Here is a 22,116-nt window from a genome sequence, read left to right on the forward strand (position 1 = left end):
TAGATTTTCTAACACAATTTCTTTTTAAACCACAGTTTAAGCTATGATGTCTAACAATGAAGTCAAGAACAAGATGTGTCTTCATGAAAGACTAATCTTCACTTAACACTGTCTTTCAATTAGTTTGAGGATTTAAAAGCTACAAATGAAAGTTTTAAAGAATGATTTAAGTAGTTCAACAGTTCTTCAAAAGCAGCAATCTGATGTATCTTGAACTGAATACAGAGCCCATGGGATCTGTAGACATGCCCTCTACAATGTATCAAATGAAACCTAATGGAAAGTAACATTCACAGTAAAAGTTTCCTAAATGCAGTCTAGCTTTCTCTAAGTCGGGTACAGTTCTTGGATCCCACAACATTTCCTAGACCACCAACAGAGCAGTGTGCAGGCTTTGATTCAGATTGGATGAAATTTTGCTCTTTTGTATCAGGGAAGCTGAAGTCTACAAAGGCTTTAAAAGTTGTTCAGCTGAAGAGATTGGAGACACTGGAACAGCAAGTTCCCAGGCCACATCAGGCCCTGCCCAGAACAGCTCTTGGTGTTCTCCAAGTTCCTGGTTACTTTCTCAAGCTGGAAAGTGCTACTCAAAGGATACGAAATGCTGCACAAACACTACAGTAAACAAGCCCCACCTTCCCAAGAGGGAGGTCCAATGCAGTTTGTCAAGCTGACAGAAGGCGAGAAACTCAGTCCTGAGCTCCTGATAATTTCATGCAAGTTCCAGCTCCAACCCGAGTTACAAGCCATTGCTCTTCAGCCTAAGCAGATTTCCTGTCTCTGTGTTCCCTGGTTCACGTGAATATCCCCAAACAAAACACTGTATTTGCCTTTGAGCAGTACCTCCCTGATGCTGCTGGACTGTAAGCAAGGCCAGAAGCAATTTAAATGCCTCCATTTTTGTAACAGACTATTCAAGCACAGTTTTAATTCGATACTCTTTATTATGATATCCAGGAAAACAATAACAAGGTGATTGCTTATTACAGCTTCCACAGACCGGGGCTCCAGACCTTATTGTCCTGGGTACACACACGCACACACACGCACGAAAGACAACCCTTGCCACAAGAACTTACAGTCTACATAAACAAAACAAAGATAATGATTAATCAAGAAACAAAGAGGAGGAATCACCTGCGTGAGAACATGAGTTAAGTTTTGGCTTGGTTTCTAGTCTGGAGTTCAAGAGTTGAAATTCTTACCCTGTTACAGTATTCTTATTACCATGGGCTGAATTTTTGTCTGTTGATTACAATGCAAGATATAGTCTTCAACATATAAAACCAATATAAGGAGACACAAAGCTCTAGACCATAATTTTTCAAGTGGTATACAGCAAAACTACAGTCTAGAGATTCAGAGATCTTGGGTGCCCCGTTTCCTAAATGAGAAAGGCAGTGAAAGTGAACTGCAACATGCAAAGCAAAACCATCCAGGAATATAAATTTCTGCTGAACCAGACTGACTAACGCTTTTTTTTTTCTTCAAGTCAGTATATCAAATTGCCTAACACTCTTGTGTGTGGCATGAAGAAGTAACAACTGTGTTGTGCTGAACGACAATGCCTGACCCTTAATGTTAACCATGATAAATACAGACAAAGAATGAATACTGAAACACTATTGAATTATAAAGCTACACTTTAGCTGCTCTGATTCTGCAAAAAGTTTCAAATACAAAAAGAAGGAAAAGGAGTTGTCATTTCTGGCACTCACATCACAGACTTGCCATCCTTGAGCTGGATAAAACTAAACTATTTGCAGAAACTAAAATAAAAGTGACAGGACACATAGAAAGAGATCAAGTATATTGGATTCAAAACTAGGCCATATGATTTTTTTTTTAAACCAGAAATAAGAGTTGTTGCCTTTTGAATTGGCAACATCAAAAGAACTTCTCCAAAAGGCAGAAAGCAGCCAGCCTACTGCTTCTGCAGCCCAGCACTCCTCACCCATCGCTCACCAAAGGGAATGGACAGTGGCAGATGCCAACAGCAGTCCCATTTCACCCACAATGTGGATGGGAGCTATATCCAAGCTGTATTGCAATTTATCCATCCTTAAGAGTTTCAGTTCCCATTAAGGTGGTTCTGACGACACTCAACTTACTGATGTGCTTATTTCATGCACGTCTGATCCAGAAACACTCCAGCACTGATCCTATTTTAGTTCTGAAGAGCACACAAAATTGCTTAATGTGTACAGATTTAGGGTTATCAGATCCAAAACTGAGTAGTTTGGGGAGCAGTGTGAAGAGGGGATACTCACCAGACATCCACAACAACCCACAGTACATCAAACAACCCCACCAACAAACCAATAAGCATGGGCTAATCCAGTGCTCTAAAGATAATCCACAGCTCACAATGTAAGAGATTCAAATATGATGAACAGATGATAACTGACGTCAGTCCTTTGAAGTATTTTTCTTTTTAAAGGATCTTCTAAATATTCCCCAAGCCTTCATTTTGTAGGACACTCTTATACCCTGCACCAGAAATAACTGAAATATTTGCATAACAAGATGCAGGCATTAAACCACAGCCCCCTCTCCGGATGCCATCTCTGTATGCAGGCTCTCACTGGCCTGTAAATGTTACAAACATCACCACTGTCTCTACTTTGTGTTCCAGTCCCTTCAATACGGACATTTTCCAGAGAGAACAATTAGGACAGCAATGATCACCGCTGCATAGGGAGCCTATTGAAAGTGCTGGTCTCCAACATTTATAACACAGGCCCAAAGGGCTGAGTCAGAAATGGAACCAAACCCAAGTATGACCTAGGAATCAGCTGGTGAACTTCCTGAAAACAGGAAAACAAAGTAAGAGAAAAACAATCCTCCCCTCCACGTACCAAGACAAGCATACAGTGCAATTCTTGCAAAGCTCTCTGGAAGACCTACTTCAATACATAAAGGGTTTAGGTGGAGAAAAAAAAAAATCTCACACCAAAAAAGCAAAAAAACCCCATAGTTTCCTGGCTGTGAAGGGAAGTAATACTGTTTGTTTAGTCTAGGACAATCTACATTTTCAAAATCCCTACTTCTACACTGCCAGTATCCTCTTGCACTGCTTGGAAAGCCTGATGACAGATAAAAGGTATCTCAATACAGTAAACCACAATGAGTATTTCCCCTTCCCCACCAGATTTGAAAAAATCCATTAATACTTAATGGTTTGGCATGTAGGAGCTACCAGAGAGACTAGGTCCCTTCTGGTACCTATGACTGGAAGCCTTTAAAGATCTCCCCTACTGTAATCTAGCGTAATTTTTAAGCAACATGCTGTTGAAAGGGGCAGCTGCCTTAGAACCTGATCCATCAGTTCACCATGCAACTTTTCTTCTTGCTTATACATAATTACTTGTGAAACTCTGGGGTTACTATCAGGCAACTAATCCAATGGCAAAAACCCAAACATGCTTGTTTTCAGGTGCACCAGCTCTCTGGTCTAGCTCACCATGCAACCAGAAAGGCTTCTGCTAGCTAAGGCAAGGGACAGAACCTCAGTTTTGGCAGCAACCTACATTACTTTCAGGCTAGCATGGCTATGGAAATCCTCCCTTCCCTTTCCTATCAAGTTTTGTCCCCAACAAAATCAACTCAAGTGCAGTCAGTCAGAAATCTTCAAAGAACAAAGGGGACTGTAGAGGTGCACTGACTCTTTTTACAGAAGCCCAATTACTTAAATCAGAGGACCACACTGCTTATTACAATTCTGTGTAATATAACTCCATAACACAACTAAAATTTTCAAAGAGAAAGAGTATTTAGAAAAAATACCAAATGCTTACAAGTAACTGATTTTCTAAATGCATTATCCCAACATATATAATTTACCTTCAGCATAACCTGAAGTTAGCAGAAATAGCCTATGCACTTTCTCTGCTTAGCAAATTCCTTCACCATTCCTGAATTTGGGCATGGGATCACCAGAAAAGCAGTATTTCCACAGAGTATTTCCACATTCATGAATGATTCACACAGGAGAAAGCAGTTTTTGCAACTAGTCAAGGAGAAAGTGTCCTGATAAAAACTAAAACGCTGAAAATTAATTTCAGCTGCTCTGCATTCCTTGTTTGTAATTTGAAATTAATCACTTTAAAAATAAAATACTGGTTTTGAGAGAATATTCTGGCACATAAACACACATTTGGTGGTCAAAAAAGGCTTGAAATCATCTGTTGTTAAATCTTGAAAAGTTTTGACAAGACGGGGCGAAGAGAAGGAGGTTTAAGAAAAAAACCAAACCCAACAAACCCTATCCACTCTCTGTGTAATTACTCAATTCAAATCCATCTGAATGGACAAAGCTTTCTCTTTGTGGGACCTGGTAATTGATGAGGATAAATTAACTACTACCTATTTTATTTGGTGTAGGATACAATAATGAACTCCTCAGTCATTTCCATTTCTAATTTTCTTGATTCCATAATTAAGAAAACATGATTAGACAACTAATCTTCTTCCATCTTACTGAATCTCAGATTACCAGTAAAAAGCCAAAAATGCAATAACATTTGAAAATTAATTTTAAACAATTCAAAAGAAGTTACCCAGCCAAACAATACTCTTATGCTAAAACAAATAATACCAAACTAAAAATAGAAGTCTCAATATCTTCTAAGTTTATGAATGTTTCCATCCCAAGGTAGAGAATTTAAAATTACTGCTTTTGCCTCATCAAACATGATAAATATGTATTTTTAGTTGTGACACATGAGACAGAAAATACTGGCTTCCAATACTCTTTCCAAATTCTAGAACAACTGTTGTTACTTTCTATTACTTGGCAGATGCCAACAACTCCTATAAGGCAATGATGAATATTAAGCCATTGTGGAAACAAAAGTGCTTTTGTAAATGTCCGAAGGCCGAGAATGTCCGTCCATAAGGCCAAAAGGAGACAAAACGCAATGTCAGTATTAACAGTCAAGAATATATTCTTTTGAAGTTTTTGGAAATTAACCTGAAGTTTACATTTCAAGACTACTTTGCCAAAGAATGAGGTTTACAAGAAATAGTTTGCCTTAGGGAAACAACTATTACAGCCCTCAGACTCCTATCAGTCTTGAAGATCTCAAGAAGTACCTTAAATTCTCCCTTCATAATTTGTTCCTCCACTCTTTATGATTCTGACAGCCCCAGTACAACCAGATATCACAAGCAAACTGATTTAGAGTCCAAGTACCAGACTAGACACTTCAAATTTACTCCCTTTGGCTTAAGGTACAAGTTGAGAGCAAGGCACACAGAATCTGTGAAGGTTTTTCTAGAAACATCAGACACAACCCAAAATTTTGGACGACGAGTATATAATGTACACAATTCTCTCAAAATTTCCGAGTTCCAGTTTTCCAGTTTCACGGTCAGATCAGACAGATTCACAGTTCTACCTGTTCCAATCAAGACATGGGATAGCCACTTCTACTGAAGCAGACTATATTTAGGGCAGGGTATTACAGGGCACACTGCCCCAGAGTTCTTAAGCTAAGCAAGTACAAGTCTGCCAAGGCCACCTCAGGAGCTGTGAACCAAATACTTGGGAATTGTGACTGTAATCAGCCGAAACATACAATAAATTATACTGCAGTAACTCTAAATAGCACTAAACAACTGAAGAATGGATAGTTACTTGTAGTGAGGATTTTGTACTAGAAACGTTTATTCTGAATAGTAAGCAATTGAACTGTAGAAAATACAGAATGCAGATTTATTACTTTGTTGGGTATAAACTCAGTTATAGTAACAGTTTTTAATTAAAATTATTTTATTTATCAGCTTGATTGCTCATAATTATTCCTCAGTCAATAAGCAGTTCAATACTTGGGTTAACTTGGTAGACTAATTTAGCAACTTCTTAAGACTGAAATAAATGTCTCACTCATTCTCAAGTGAAACAGGTTGAATTATACCCTTTACAAAAGCATACAGAGGAAACATTATCTGCATATTAAACTGGAAAACTAACTGGACAAAGTTTCACATTGAATACAATTATGCAAGATAATGGAAAAATTCTTAAATTTATATTTTTCCAGTTGTAGCAGAGGCCACAATAAATCAGTTTTAAGAAGCTGTAGCTTTTAAATATTTTTTCATAAAAATATATATAGGAGAAATCAACCTATGTCCTAACAGAGGTGAAACAAAGCAAAGCAGTTAGAATAAAGGAATGTTTCTCATAACTTGATCCATTTATTTAATTCCCTCTTCATGGAGCATTAATTGCTTCCCAAAACAAACACAACACATTGTAAGAACCTCCACCCCTAAAATCAGACAGACAAGTTTCCAAAGAAGGTCCAACGCACACTAATTCCCCAAGACACGTACACTTCAAAAGCACAGACAGAAGTGAACAGTGCTACTCAAATCAACTCTTTCTATGACCATACACACTCCCTTCTAAGTTTCAAGTGCTAAAAGCTATATCTCAAAAAGGTGTTTTGCTCCTTGTAAGAGATTTCTAACCAACAAACAATAAGACTCTGCAACATTTCCAATTAGTTCAGTTTTGTTTTAATGATATGGGGCAATTCTTAGAGCAGACATTGTGCATCTAGTAACTACCAAATAAAGAGGTCTGTTGGTGTGGTCTTGGAATCCCAAATTGAAGTGTAAATTTGAGTCAAGGTAATTAACTGAAAACCCAGAGTATCTGAAAATGCATACTATGTTTTTACTTCAATTTTGCAATACTTCTTGAGGAACTTGGAAAAAGTGAAGTTGGTAGAACAGTATCACCAAGGTTACAAAAACTGGAAGGAAATAATACACTGCAACAGTGATCCTCATTAAGTTATTCATCACAGTAAATATTTAAAAAAGCGTCAATGTTTTTTAAAAAGTGTTGAATCCTCCCCCCAAGTATTTGAAGAGAGATAAACCTTTTGCTTTAGTCAAAATGGCTTTTTAAAAAAAGTTTCCCAAAATAACAGCAATAATCAAAAAACATGAATTGTATTTTCTTTAATCCATAATATCTCTAGTGCTGAAGGGCCATCCATGTAAAAAGCAGATTCTTTGGGGACATTAGTCAATTAACTTAATAAAACCCAGTTTTACGAGGATTTATCCTTCCTGCTGCGAGGCGAGTCTGCTCCATTTGAGGTCACTGTTCCATTTATTCCATTTTCTAGAAAAAAGGAAGAAAATATTTTTCAAATACAGTGAGATGCTTTAGATTTTATTACATTTTTGTGGGTCCTACACAAACAGCCTTTTAACTTCTTTTCTGATGTACCTTTTTTTAAAACCTCTTAATTTCATTCAGAGTACAACAGTACAATGAAGTTTTTACAAAGTGCAATATTTAAAGTTTACTACAATAAATTCCAGTTTCCTGATGTAGCCAGACACTGAAATGTGTGCATTATATACATCTAGACTGAAAATCTAGACCTGTTACAGTATTTTAGAAGATAGTCTGTGAAAAAGTAAAGCACAACCTGTAGATGAGATGGTTCTGTGAAATTCTGGAGACACAGTATATACACAATTCTCTGCTACAGGTCTTAATTACTTATCCCACCTATTTCATAAGTCTTGCTAAAATTACACTCCTTTGCTTACCTTTACAAGCATTTGATACAGAGGAAATTCTTTATACACACATACACTCACGATTTTTAAAGCATATACTTCAAAATACAGAATTCATTTATGTTATGATGAAGCTATTTACATAGATAAGACAGACAGAAGTACAACACTAGTTCAGATTTGCAGTATGTGTAGGTGGAAAGAGCTCAAGATCAGGCACCTATCTAAGAGCACAAAGCAGGAATGTGTTGCCAGCTGCAACTCTCTACTTCTATCCCACTTCAAGGCCAGCTTGAAGATCTCAAGAGGTTTAATCTGTTCAAGCACCAGTGATGATTTGTTAGCAAAAGCTTCCCCTAAACCAACAAGGCACAATCTGTGGCTTTATGGTGCACACAACTAGTAAAGTGGAGCAACATGATACCATTGTGAATGAAAAGTAACCCCTTTATTCAGTTTCACCACAACCAAGGAAACAGATGTTGCCTGACAGTAACCATATTTATAACACAGATCTAAAAGAGCATAGTGCACAGGCAGCTACCATGCTTGCAGCCTAACATTTCTGCTCTGACTCATATCATTCTGACTTCAAGCAACAGTTGCTGGTTTTTTGGGTGCCTTTTAAAAATTATTTTTTATATATATATATATTTATATTTATATTTTTTTACAAAGGACTGGCTAAACTTATTTTTTCCATCTGCAGATGTGTTGAAGGTCACCAGCGTGTGGCCAGTCTACAAAAACAACTGCTGGCCTCCCTCTCTCTCCCATGACACCCAAATGCTCCCATTTATGCAAATAAACAACAAAAAACAGTAACAAAGAGAACCACACATGAGCACAAGACCAGAGACAGGCCCAAAGAGTCAAAGTCTGTTTGACCACATATCTGGCTGTAAATGACACCACCATTTTAAGCCTTCATAAGGAGGTCTTTGGATATTTCTGAAAACATTTGAATTATTTTTAAATAAAGAAGCTTAAAAACAATGTGCTGGACCCAAGCCAGCTATTTTCTTACACAGGTTAGGTAAAAGAAAGAATTTGGACCAGCATGTGGCTGTGTACTCCACCTACATCACCAGCATGATTTTTCTACTGTCATTTCTTGCTTTTGGCATAGACTGAAAGTAACACATTTTATTGTGCCCTGGCTCCCAAAAAAAATTCAAGTATTAAAAAAAATAGTGTTTTAAACAGTTCAATTGTGTATATTACTCTTTCAAAAACACTGTTTTGCTGCACCCTATGCAAGTCTCTGAACAGACAACAGGAGTATTCAAAACAGAAGAATTTGAATGGACTGAATTTTTTTATTTCCATTTAAAACATGGAATAAAATTCTCTAATCTTCAAGACAGGCATAATTCAACTATTTTGTGAATTAAACCACAACTCCAATTAACTGACTTTTTCACTATCTGTTTACCACTTGCAAGTCTCCATTGAAGTTGGGCGAAACACAGCAGATTCACTAAATTACACAAATGATATAGATTAAGAGATTTTTAGCTATTACATTTCTGACTCCCTGATTAAATCACCATCAAGGCACATATTTTAAAATTATTTGACATAAAAGACTTAAATTAAATTTAAAAAAACCCATAGTGAGAAGGCCATGAACATGAAGCTCTGATTAAATAGGACATTTACATAGGAAACTACCTTCACTCATATATATATATATAAAAAAAAAATCCAACTGAATATTCAGATGCAAAAAAAACCCCCCAACACTACACAAAAGCCAAGTTGTGATAATTACAAATCATCCAAAGGGAGTGCAGCAATACTCTAAAACACATAATAAAAAAGAGAAATAAAAAAAAAATTATTGATCTCCCACCACAAATCTCAGTTCTCAGTGCAAACGGTCTTGACACATATTACACTGAATGTGTCAAAAAGTGTAACAGGTTGGTAACACATGATTGGGATCAAAGGATTGTGCTGAAAAAAGATTTTGAAACAATTTCTGCCATTTCAAAAGAGTGCAGAAATTATTCAAGCTAGCAATTAAATACACAAAAGCTGAACTGTTGGGGCAACGCAGTACAGGGATTTAATTTTTTTTTAAAAAGAGCACATAACTTTTTCTTGGAGGAAAGAGCATTCGGTTTATCTTTCATGCCCTTTCCATAAAAAGGGTGTGACACAACCAAAAAGTCAAACTGGACTCATCAGCTTGTTTCCAAATGCTTCAACACAGGTTTAGAGTAGTAAGTAGTTATTACCTTTCCTTAAAGAACTATCACTTTCTAACACAAAAATTTTCACTGGGTGGATCATCAAACTACCTCTTTGCCCTAAGCCCTCAGAATTTCATGGCAATGAAAAACAAGCTTGAAATCCACCGCAAGAAAATTTTACAAATATGTGTCTAAGGGAACAGATCTAAAATTGCATCTCTTCCCTTTTTATAAAGGAACAAAACATAAGCATGATATATTTTGTTCAAATAATTAAATTAAAGATAATAAAAATATCATACTGCATTAACTAAAATAACACAGTAACTCCTTAATTTGGGCACTTAGAAAACCCAACCATAGATAGTGTTTTTCTAAAAATCTATTCTTCCCACAGTAATCACCACTACTGCTTCTGTAAGCTGAGTCATCTCACAACTTAAACACAAAATGCTTCTTCAGCAAACTGAAGTTGGTTTTGAGAAGTCAAGGCGACAGAAAAACTGAAACTACAAACCTCTTTCTTTTCTGGAGGTCTTTCCTTTAGCTGATACAAACTTCTTTTTCACTGACTGAGGCTGAGAAGAAGAATGCTCTCTCCACCTCCGAAGCTGGAAATTAATGAACTTCCACATCATAAATGCTTGAGTCATGCAGATGGAGGCCAGCACACTGATTCTAGAAACAAGTAACAGGTAAAGTCTTATCAGTGTGTTTGTCTCATTATTCAAACAGAAAAGGAAAGTAGAAGACCTCAGGTTTTTTGGCAACTTCCATCCCCTCCTCCTGGTAACATCCATTTTCTAAGCCAAGAGTTTGCCCACATAGGGCAAGACTGGGCTTAAGCACAGATGATCAAAACTAGATATAGAGTGAGAGTGAAATTTTTGCCCATAAGAACTGGCAAGTACTAGGTTTCTTTCCTGCTGTCTTTCTCAGAATTACTCTCAGGGTACCAGGTAGTAACAGCTGAAAATGGTTCAGGAGTGTCTTGCAGTAGAGTATCAATTTTGCAAGATAATGCTGACATTGTCAGTGTTTCAATAACTTCCTTTTCTGCATTCATATGAAGGCCAAGTAGTTGGATCATGAGCAGCAATAGAAGCCATAATAAAAGCAGAGAAAGAGGCAGAAATCTTCAGTCAGGACCAAAGATGCTCTGGACATAATGCTTTGACCTCTAAGATAAACTCACAGCAACTATATCTAGAATTCAATTTACTAACTCTAAAAAAATTGAAAGTAGTGTCTCTAATTGAATATTCCTTTTAATTCTGTTTGCTTGGTTTTGGTTTTTTTTTTGTAGTGGTTTGGTTTTTTTTGTTTTGCTTTTTGTTTGGTTGGTTTTGGTTTTTTGTTGTTTTTTTTAAGCCAAAAAAGAAGAGTAACCAGTTACAGACTTCTCAGCTGTAGACTGTATATCAGTCAATTCATTTCACTGTGCCTTATAAGTTTCTTACATAAGCTGTTTCTATTGATCCCATTGGTTGCATGAAGACACTCAATAATTCAGAATTACTGGCAGTAGTACCATACCACTTATACTGTGTATTTAACATGGGTTTACAGCACATGCTTAAGAACTGTTCCAAGTTTACCATACCTAACAGCCAGGATATTAAAGTTCCCAGTACTGAAATTCAGCTGCTGATCTTCTGCTCTTGCCAGTCCAAAGCCAAAAGTGAGGACTGAGAGAATCAAGGTGAGAAGCCTTCCCAAAACAAAAAGAACTGCCCACAGTGAAAATCTAGAAATAAAAACACCACAAACACTAAATGAACTCTCCATTCAAAACACAGGCACTAACAATGCAGATGTTTACCCTTCACCCTGCAAATTTGTTTGAAATGTAAGAACTTACCTAGATTCATGATTTTGCACCTATCTTAAATGCATCTTGTATTATGATATGAAAACTAATTTCAACTCAGTGCAAAGTGCTTTTCAGTACTATTAGAACAAAAGCACATTATTAGTTCCTACAGAACTGGCTGTACTAGCAACCCATCCTGTTCCTTTCTCTACAAAACTTTTTAAAATAAACACATTAGTACACATTGAGAGATTTTATTTCATTTTATACTGCTACTAATATTTACTTAAATAGGCTAAAACAAGGTAAAAAGTATACTGATGGTTTAGAAATATAAGTACTAACATTAGTCTGGAGAACTGTGGTCGTTTAAGAAACACTGTTTGAACTTCCTTGTAATTTTGGTTTCTGGTTAGTTAAATGCAAAAGGCTTTAAGACAGAAATTACATGCATTTTAAGGATAAAGACTATTTACCCTTTCTGGTATTTTTCATCACTGAAGTAGAAAAGACGGGATATGTGGAAAAGAAATTCAACGAAGTAATGCAATACCAGAAGAACAAGTCCAAGATGGGTCAGACTATCAAAACAAATAAAACAAACATTCAGACATTTGGTTAGATGTTTAAGGCAGAGAATGGAGCCAGCATAAGTTTACAATTGACTTACTTCAGGAGATAGGCTCCAGCAATATGAAAGAGGTAAAGTCCAATGTAGACAATCTGGCGAAAGATATCTTCCTACCAGGGAGAAAGAAGTGACCATGTGTTATACACAATGTTATAGAGTACTGTACAATGCTATCTGTTATTACAAACTGTTCCCCAGTCTTGGAAACTCTTCTTGGTTTATCAGCTACCTTAACATGGCCTGGTCTGGCACTGAATTACTCAGCCTGGATCATCTAATTGCACACACAACTTATTGCTTACTTACCAGTAATACTCTGCATCTTACATATGCTACTGTGAGAAAAGGCATCAAACATGGAAAAGATGCTTTTTAAAAGGATCCACTTCTATTTGTTACGACCACTGTGAATTTGTACAAGCTATTAAAGTACTTATTTCGTATATATTACTGTATCATCAGATCCTACAGTTCCTCATGTTTGCTGCCCATCAAATTGTCAGATTGCAACAGAATAAAATAACAGTCTACAAATCAAAATAAAAAGTTTTCCGAGTGTTGACATCAATTTCAAAAATTCAAGGCCATCCAAAATTCTGGAACACTGTAGCTGGCAAATACAGAGAATATTGTTATTAACCAGTCATGCTAAACCACGTGGTCCTAGTTTAAGTCAGGCTTTAGCCAGCCCTATTAAAGTGAACACTTCATGGAGATGAAATAATGAAGAGGAAAACACATAGCACATGGAGAGCAGATTGTGCTGCCTGTGAACACAAGAACCACTGAAGTATGCCAGATCACAATACAAACCTATTTTGGAGTGGTAGCAGAGTACATTCAGCTGTGCTTAAAATACTCCTTTTTGAAAAGACTGTCTAATCTTCAAGCAAGGATCTTTAGCTTTATCTTGTCTACATGTAATTAAAAAAGGCCTAAAATTTTAATCTTACAAGAGCTGTACTATGTTATTCAATACTCCATATCAAATCCAACAAATCCACAGAACCAAACAACTGTGACAACAGCAAACACCACACTCATAATGCACAAAGAGCAAGAAAACAGGTGGAGAAAGACCTACTCTAAATTATCTGAAAGAAAATGAAAAATTAGTTATTTCAGACAAAGACAACAGTCAGTACAAATGGTCAGTTTCTCCAAGCACAACCAGGCAACTTTATAACTGAGGCAACATTTAAACAGCCCATGCTGCCTGCTTAGAAAAACTGTCAGAGACTGCTGGCCTTGTGGAATAATGCACATGCAGGTATACATGACTATGTAGGAACCAGAGTTAAGAAGTTCTTTTCTTGTTTATGTCAGCAGAACAGATAACTAAACCTGAGTAAAAGCCGTAAAATTCCTTCATGAGAAGGAATAAGGCAAGGAAGCCAAGATGGCAGAGGTTAAGCTGTGGTTAAAAAAATATCAACTATGAACTTGCTGAAACAAATGAACTATCACTCTTTAAACTTAATGCAAAAGTCAGAGTGCACAATTTAAAGCAGCAACCAAGTAAAACACTACTATTCAACATACAGCACTTAAGCCACATGTGACAGCTTTCTTGAAGTTATTTTAAGAAAAATCTCCACACTTGGCTGTGAAGTCAAATTTGAGAGGTATCACTAGCACAACAGGGGAACATCAGCTGCAGTGTATCTGCAAAACAGTATTCATACTGCATCTGAGCAGCATAAAAACAGTGCATCTCATTACTATTTTACCAAGCCTCTTCTAGGCTCCTGTACAAAGACCTACGGTTATGTAACATCTATGTTTCATTTTCTTGAATAAAGCAGAACTGGTAACAGAGATGCAGCCTAGTCACAGAGCAACAACAGTTGCAGAGTGGTTTGGGCTCAGAGATACCTTTGTGGATCACCTTGTCCAACTGCTACACCATGGGCACAGACATCAATCACTTGATCAGGTTGCTCAAAGCCCCATCCAACCTGACCTTGAACATTTCAAATGAAAGTGAATTCACAACTTCTCTGGGCATTCTGTTCCAGTGTCTCAGCATCTTCATCATAAAGAATTTCTTCAGATCTACTCTAAACCTACCCTCTTTCAAAATCATTGCTCCTTGTTACTACAGACCCCAATAAAAAGTCTCTCTTCATCTTTCTTACATACCCCTTTCAAACAGTGAGAGGCCACTGTAAGTTCTCCCTGGAGCCTTCTCTTTCCCAGATTGAACAACCCCAACTCTCTCAGCCTGCCTTCGTAGAAGAGGTGCTCCAGCCCTCTGTTCATCTTTGTGGCCCTCCTCTGGACCCACTCAAACAGATCTGTACCTTTCTTGTGCTGGGAACCCCAGAGCTGGATGCAGCACTCCAGGAGCAGTTTCACCAGAGCAGAGTAGAATCCCTTCCCTCTACCAGCTGGCCACTGCTTGTTATGCAGCCCAGGTGACAATTGGCTTTCTGGGGTGAAAGGGTATATTGCCAGCTCATGTCCCATTTTCATCCCCCAGGTGCACCCAAGTCCTCTGCAGGGCCATTCTCAACCCATTAATCCCCAGCCAGTACTGATGTTGGGAATTGCCATAACCCAGGTGCAGGACCTTGAACGTGGCCTTGTAGAACTTCATGAGGTTCACAAGGACACAGTCCTCAAGCCTGTCAAGATCCTTCTGGATGGCATTCCTTTCCTCAAGCAAACCAACTGCAACACTCAGCTTGGTGTCCTCTGCAAACTTGCCAAGGGTGCACTTGGTCCCTTTGCCCATGTCATTGATGAAGATGTTAAACAGCACTGGTTTCAGTACAGAGCCTTGAAGAACACCACTTATTACTGCTTTTCACTTGGACATTGACTCACTGACTCTAAGCCTCTGGAAGCAGCCACCCAGCCAGTTCCTTGTCCATCTAACAGTCCATCCATCAAATCCATCTCTTTCCAATTTAGAGGTAAGAATGCTGGGGGAACCCTGCCAAGAGCCTTAACAGAAGTTCAAGTAGATGACATCAGCAGCTCTTCTCTAATCTGCTGATGCAGTAACTCCACCATGGAAGGCCACTAAATTAGTCAAGTATCATTTGCCCTTGGTGAAGCCATACTGAGGAGTTTACAACAGGAAAGTTTAAGCAGGAAACCATCTATGCAAAATGATCCTGAGCAAAAACATTCAAAGAGACTATTTATTTTGGTCCAGGAAGGCAAAAAAATGTGCTACAAAAAATCTGCAGCAAACTCAGTGTTCTCATAGCCAAAACAGAGAAAACCCTTAATGGAAAAATGATGCTGTTAAAAATCGAGCACTGAAAAAAATTTCAATACATAACTAACCAGAATTTCTGCTGAGGAAAATGCTATTTAAATCAAATCCCAGACTTTCACACTCCTTCGATGTACAGATTTATTCACTGTTTATATTCTACACCTATATCATGATTCATGAAGCAACCGTGATTTCAATGAGCCTATTCAGTCTATCAATTCTGAGAAACAATACAAAACAAAACAAAAAAGAGCTGAAAAGAAAATCTCACATTCATTTGCTCTAGGGAAAATTCTTTCAGTGGATGAGAAATACCAGTAATTTTTATTTACACAACAGATATTTAGCAATTTTACTGCAATTAGGATTTAACTGAAAAGAAAAAAGCCACCTTGCTCTGGAGTTCCTCCCATTTACGTTTTGAACTTACCTTTTTAGTTTTCTGGAAGTACAGTTCTGGAAAAGCATGAAACCAGTATGCCAACTGTAAGATGTAGAAAAACTTCATTTGAAACCTGTACAATACAGCAAAAATTGAAGAATATTACTTATTATGAATTAACTTAAAACATTTCAGAAGCTTCTAGTGAACTCATTTTATCACTGTCTCAAAGAAAAAATACAGATCTTTCCTGCCAGCCAACTCTAAACTAATATTTTTAAAAACAAAGTCATTAAGACAAAGCTCACAAAAACTTAATTCTTTAAGTAATAGCCTACAGAAAAAGAACTTTGTATGCTACAAGTTGTCAAAAGAATCAAGAGGCCACATAAATATGACCAAAAATACATTAGTGACTAATACAGTTTTACAAACTAATTCTACACAGATTGTACATGACACATCCTAGGCTTAAAACACTCCCTCCTCTCCTCCAGCAATCCTCTAAGGAAGAGGCCTTACGGAATCAGAGTGTGCGGATAGTCCCTCCACAGAGAGGTTGGATCTGATATATAGTTCTCCTAAAAAAAGAAAAAAAACAAACAAAAAATCCCAATAAATGCTCTAAGATGTTACTTTCTAGTCAGAAATAATGACTGGACATACATGTATGCATTTATGTGTGTGCATATGTGTACATACAAAACCGCACACATCTACATACACAAGTAAAACTACAGGATCTGTAAATTTCCTTTTTTAGAAAGCCCTCAAGAAATCACAAATAAAACCAAACCAATGCAGAAAACAAATCCCCAAAACAAAAGACAGTTGCACTGGCTTAGGAAAATAAAAAGCAGCCAAACAAATCAAATGATCATTCAAGATACAATGTCTTTGTGAGATGGAAATTATTCCAGCATTACTACAGCCACAAGTCCTCTCTTGTAAACCACTGAAAACTTTGAACTTAACTAAGAGAAAGTAAGTTTTTCCAGGAGTTATTATGTTAAAAAAAAAAAAAAGGTACACTTTTCCCCTTCTATGAAGCTAAGCTCATACACATCCAGCCACTAGCAAAGAGCATGTCACCTAAAAGCACACACTGACCCATGGCTACAGGAATCTGTCATATACCCATTCCCTGGGCTCCAAAATGCTATGTATGGTGTTTTCTAAACATTTATTTTATGTTAATAAACCAACATGAAAAACCCCTACAGAGAATTAAGTACCATAATAGAATTAAATGGTTTTACCTGACTCATTTCAACAGTAAATCAACTCAAGACTGAGCAACAGTAACACTACGGGCTCTATACTCAGTTATGACTACAACCCACACAGAATACTTTAACTTATCCCCACTTTAAAATTAAAACCAGCTAAAACCAGAAAAATAAGCCAAAGCCATATTCATCAGCAACATAAGTGAATTTTTAAAAATCTCGTAATAGAAACAGAAGAAGAAGCATACTTACAGAGACAAGAATACTCGTTCCCCAAACACAGGAGAAAAGGTAGAATGCACTAAGTTGCCCAGACTCATTGAACTTGCTATGCTTTGTTTTTGAAAAGTGCATTTTCCTGTTAATTTTCTGAAATGAAAGTTCACTGTTATTTATATGCTGCAGTACTTAACATCTATTTGGTAACTGCATTAGAATATCTAAAAGTTTTAATGCATGTTTTTATAGTTAAAAACTTCAATGCAGAAGTTTACTTTCAAGTTAATAGTCTTAAAGTCTAATTAAAACCTGACAATTATCTTGATGAAAGGAATTAATATTTTGTACTTACATCCAGTACATACTCCTGAATTATAGCATGTATGATTATTGCTACAAGCATGTAAAAGAAAATTGTAGCCAAGTCTTTGATGCCATAGTAATAGAGAGAGATTGTTTCTGCAGGTTGTTCTTCTAAAAGACAAACAGAATTAATTGTTAGGCACCAATACAGTTTAATGGTTAATAAGTTTATTTCTCAGAGTGAAACCTTTCAGACAGAAATAGCATGCAGTTAGCTGAACAAATAAAAGTCAAATTAAACTGCCACCATGAGCTAGGTCTCTAGACTGTTTATAGTTATCTTCTCCATCACATCACAAACTTATTTTGACTCTGGAAAGGTGCTATAAGACTTAAAACTTAAGTGCACTTAGGAAGCTTACCCAAATACACCGAAAGTGGGCAATGGAAATATGTTAAACTATCACCCCACTTTGACTATTAAGTATGGTCACCTGCAAAGCCAGAGTAAGAATTCACATGAATTTATCTACCAGTCAGATGGTGGTTCAGCACTAATAACAAAACCAGCAGAACAGAAACATTGTCTCTAACCTAATTAGTTAAAACACTGTTTTAATAAAGTGGAATTCTTGAAAGATGTTCATTATCTATTCAGATTGACAAATTCCCTTTCTGTCAAGACTAGGAAGCATGGCATACTAATAATGTCTGATACACTGTCTCATATCCTGCAAGATACATACCTGTGGCAGGGATGGTAACATTATACTGAAGTGTAACAAAAATGACGGCTGCTTTTGCTGTTATCTGAAAGAGGAAAAACCAAAAGTGCTATAAATCCTCATGGAAATAAACTACATTGAACTGGAAACATTTGCCCATAGTTTTGGCACCCTTGCCCAGCATGTTTGTCTCCTCCCAAAAAACTGATTAACTCTCATTATCTCACTGTTGCACCTGACTTTCCAAGGGCAGCACACATTGCGTGGTCTCTATAGTTTTGTTTACAGAATACTCAGCCTGCCAAATGAAAGATGCTTGAAAATGCTACTTACAAACGGCCTTTCCTACAACGATAAAATGAAGACACATGCTACAATTCTGTCTTAGTCCATACTGTATTATTACATTAACAGCATGTACAATATAATGGAGTCCCTTGACCATGATGCATTCAGCAGTGGCTGAGAATAAACTTTATTTAAAAGTACCTTTTTTATTTGACAAAATTTGGAAGTCAGTTATCATATTCATACATCTGTGGGTCATCTGAAAAATGTGGACAGTGAATGAAAAAAAGGCATGAAGAACAGAAAACAATTTCAGGCCAGCCAGTGGGATACCAACTCAGTACAATCAGCATTCTTTTGACCCTGGGGATCCTTTGGCAAGAAGCATAAAACAAATGAAATTGAATTTAGCAGTAGTGGTACTACCCCATTATGATGGGCTGTAAGAAAAAACAGAATGCATAAAAGCAATTTGAAGAGAAGATGTTTGTCCTAATGGCTTTCTTTGGGGAGAGGGGTGGAGATATTCTAAAACCCCCAATAAATAAGATGGAGTACAAGTTCTTATTTGTCAATAAGCATAAACTTATTTTTAACTATAACACATCTTCATTGAATCCCAACATGAATTAACAGACCCTAAATGAAAGGGAAAAATAACTGTGTTTTACCATATCCACAATCAGATATTTTCTCATTGCTGTAAAAACCCAGTGTCTATGTGGTAATTAATAGGGCTGACAAAAAACCCAAGCCCCTTTAGGAATCTTGGAAGGACATGCTGAGTGTCTGAAGACAATGATTAGGTTACTACCAGTACTAATTATTCACAGGAAGTGAGAATTTAAAAACTAGTGCTTTGTCAACAAGTGCCAGATTTTCTATGAAACCCTGAATACGTGGCAGACTGTTCAGTCCATGTAACTTCAGGGAATCCAACTAGTTTGCTTAAATTAGTGAAGTTGCCTCGGGCTCCCTATTCATCAAGGGAGCCCTCATAGGACAATTCAGAACAGTATTCAATCCTGAGCTGCCCTTTGAAGGCTCTGTCAGCTACTCTCAGTACTGGAACTGTACAAGTTAAGCAGTGTAAACACCTTACCATACCACCATTAACCGCAACAAGTGATTTCCAAGACTTATATCAAAGCATTCAAAAACTTGAAACATACCACATCTATACCAACAATGACACACAGCCTTTTTACGCTGGGTTAGAAAACACTGTGGGTTAAAAAAAATGGAAACAAAAGAATTCTGCACATTCAATCCCCCGAAACTTCTAACCCTACCAGTAATACTGTTAATACAGTAAGCCTGATGTAGGCACAAAAAGTAACAGTTTAGGTTCACCTCTTTAATTTCATTCCCCAGAAAACCACCATATAACGGCTATCGTGGTGATTTCTGATAGCAAACCCAAACACAACAGTGTAGCTGGTCTGCCCTGTTTTTATTTTTCATATATCTATCGATCTGTCTTCTTCCTAACTCCACTGGCCTTTAGTGCTGAGCTGTACCAACAGCTGGATAAAACCATCCTGAAAACCATCCCTATAACAAAAAGGTCCACAACCCTCAACAAATGTCTGAAACAAATGTTTAAACAATTATCTAAAATACCAGAAACATTTGGTCAACAGTGTCTTCATTTGATCGTCAGCGATATTAGATCACTGATAACATTTTGGCAGTCACACCTGTAATTTACCCTTCCAGTGCCAAAAAGGCGCGTTTTAAAACATCTGCATTCAACATGGGGGCCCAAAGAGCGGAGGGCCTGCAGCAGGGCCGCCCTCAGGCCGGAGGGAGAGCTCCCCTCGGCCGCTGCCAAACCTCGGCGCATCTCCGAGGCGGGAGGAGGCGGCGGGGGTGCCCAGCCCAGCCGAACGGCGCCTGGAGCCGCCGGGATGCTCCGCGGGCGGGGGGCGGTGCGGGGGCGCGGGCAGGGGGACCCGAGCGGCGTCCGTAAGGACACGTCACTGCCACCTTCCCTTCCCCTCCCGCCGCGCCGCCCGCCGGGAGCCGTAGTGCCGCGGGGCCCGGCGGGGCCGCGCACACAAAGAGCGGGGGATCGGCTGTCGCGGCCGGGCCTCGCCCCCCGCCCCCTCCCCGCCGTGCCGCGCACTCCTCCCCCCCCTCCCTGGCTGCCACGTAACCCCGCCGCCCGCAGGAACTCCCGCGGCAGGCAGCGCGCCGCCCCGCTCCCGGCCCCGCACGGCCCCCCGCCCGAGGCGGCGGGGAAGCGGGACCCGGGTCCTGGCGGCACCCACGGCTGCGCCTCTCCAAGCCGAGCCGGGGAAAAGGGCGTTCCCTCCGGGGAAGCGGGGACGCGCCCCGGGGAGGGCGCCCGCGCTGGTTCTGGGGCCGTTGCTGCGGGGCGGGGGTCGGCTCCGCTCCCCGCGTCCAGCGGGGCGGGCGTGGGCCGGCGGGCAGGTGCGCCGGGAGGCGGCGGCGCTGGCTGGGGGAAGCCGCAGGGCTCCGCCGCCCGCCCGCGCAGCCTCCCCCGCTGCCACGGCACTCCCGCGCCTTCCCTCCCCTCCAGCACCGAGAGCCTCCGGTGAAGTGGGAGGAAGCGGGAAGAGAACCCCCGGCGGGGGCGTCGGTGCCGCCTCACCTCGAACATGAGCCCCAGCAGGAAGATCATGGCCATGCAGGACACGATGTCCGCATGGTTCTGCACGATGAACTCGTGGCTCAACACCGGCGGGTTCTTGTTGCTCTTCTTGCGGATCGCCATGGCGGGCCGGGAGCTGGGCGCCGCCGCCGCCGCCTCCCCGCTGCCAGCACAGCTCCTCTAGCCGCGGCCAGGAAGAGGCGGAGGGGGAGGAGGCGGCCGCGCAGCCGGGGAATGGCAGCGCCGCCGCTCCGCTTCCCCCGCCCCGCCGCCAGCAGCGCCCCTGCCGGCCGGCAGCGCCTCCGCCCGCCCGCCCGCGCTGCCGAGGGCAGCGCCCGCCAGTTCAAACCCACCAACCCGGGGCGCGGCGTGGCCGGGGCTTGTCAGCGCAGCCGAGCGGAGCCGCGTCGTGGCACCTGGGCAGTGGTGCTGCGTCCCGAGCAGCGCTGGCCGGATACTCGCTGGCGGTAGGCCGAATCCCGCGCTGGGCACCGGCCCAGCTTCTCTCTCCTACCGAGGCAGCGGCGACAGAAAACGACCGTGGGTCCCTCCGGGATCGCGGAGGAGGCGCGACCTTACAGGGCGGGTTGTCCCCGCTTCGGGTCCTCTACTCCCCACCGGCATCCCCCGCTATCCAGATTCACCACGGATGTCTCTCTACTCCACCGCGGGTTCTGGCTCAGTTTAGTGGCCACCAGACCCCCGCCAGCTCTTTCCGGCGCTCGCTGGGCTCGACTGAGTGGCAGCCTCACGGTGCAGGTGCCCCCGGGCCGGCAGCGAGCTCCCGCCGCCACTCTGCCCACACTGTTCTGTGTAGCCAGAAAGAACAGTAACAAGACACCCAATTCCAAGAAAGCAGACAGGAAGAAAGCCAACCGGGAAGCACAGAGGGAAGAGACATTACGAGACAAGCTAGATGTGGATTAAAAAAACC

At 40.0% G+C, this 22,116-nt stretch overlaps 1 protein-coding gene across 1 annotated transcript; it reads right to left on the reverse strand.

Moving 5' to 3' along the window:
- Positions 1 to 924: 924 nt before the first annotated feature.
- TRAM1 (translocation associated membrane protein 1) lies at positions 925 to 21,419 on the reverse strand. The gene is made up of 11 exons (XM_069004924.1): positions 21,183 to 21,419; positions 18,299 to 18,362; positions 17,602 to 17,723; positions 17,283 to 17,399; positions 16,324 to 16,382; positions 15,850 to 15,934; positions 12,230 to 12,300; positions 12,036 to 12,140; positions 11,350 to 11,493; positions 10,264 to 10,424; positions 925 to 7,141 (listed from the first exon to the last, which is right to left on the reverse strand). The coding sequence occupies exons 1-11, from the start codon at positions 21,303 to 21,305 to the stop codon at positions 7,068 to 7,070; spliced, it is 1,125 nt and encodes a 374-aa protein (XP_068861025.1). The 5' UTR covers positions 21,306 to 21,419; the 3' UTR covers positions 925 to 7,067.
- Between the last annotated feature and the right edge of the window lie 697 nt (positions 21,420 to 22,116).

Source organism: Aphelocoma coerulescens, chromosome 2 (assembly GCF_041296385.1).
Source record: "Aphelocoma coerulescens isolate FSJ_1873_10779 chromosome 2, UR_Acoe_1.0, whole genome shotgun sequence".
NCBI classification, from domain to species: domain Eukaryota; kingdom Metazoa; phylum Chordata; class Aves; order Passeriformes; family Corvidae; genus Aphelocoma; species Aphelocoma coerulescens.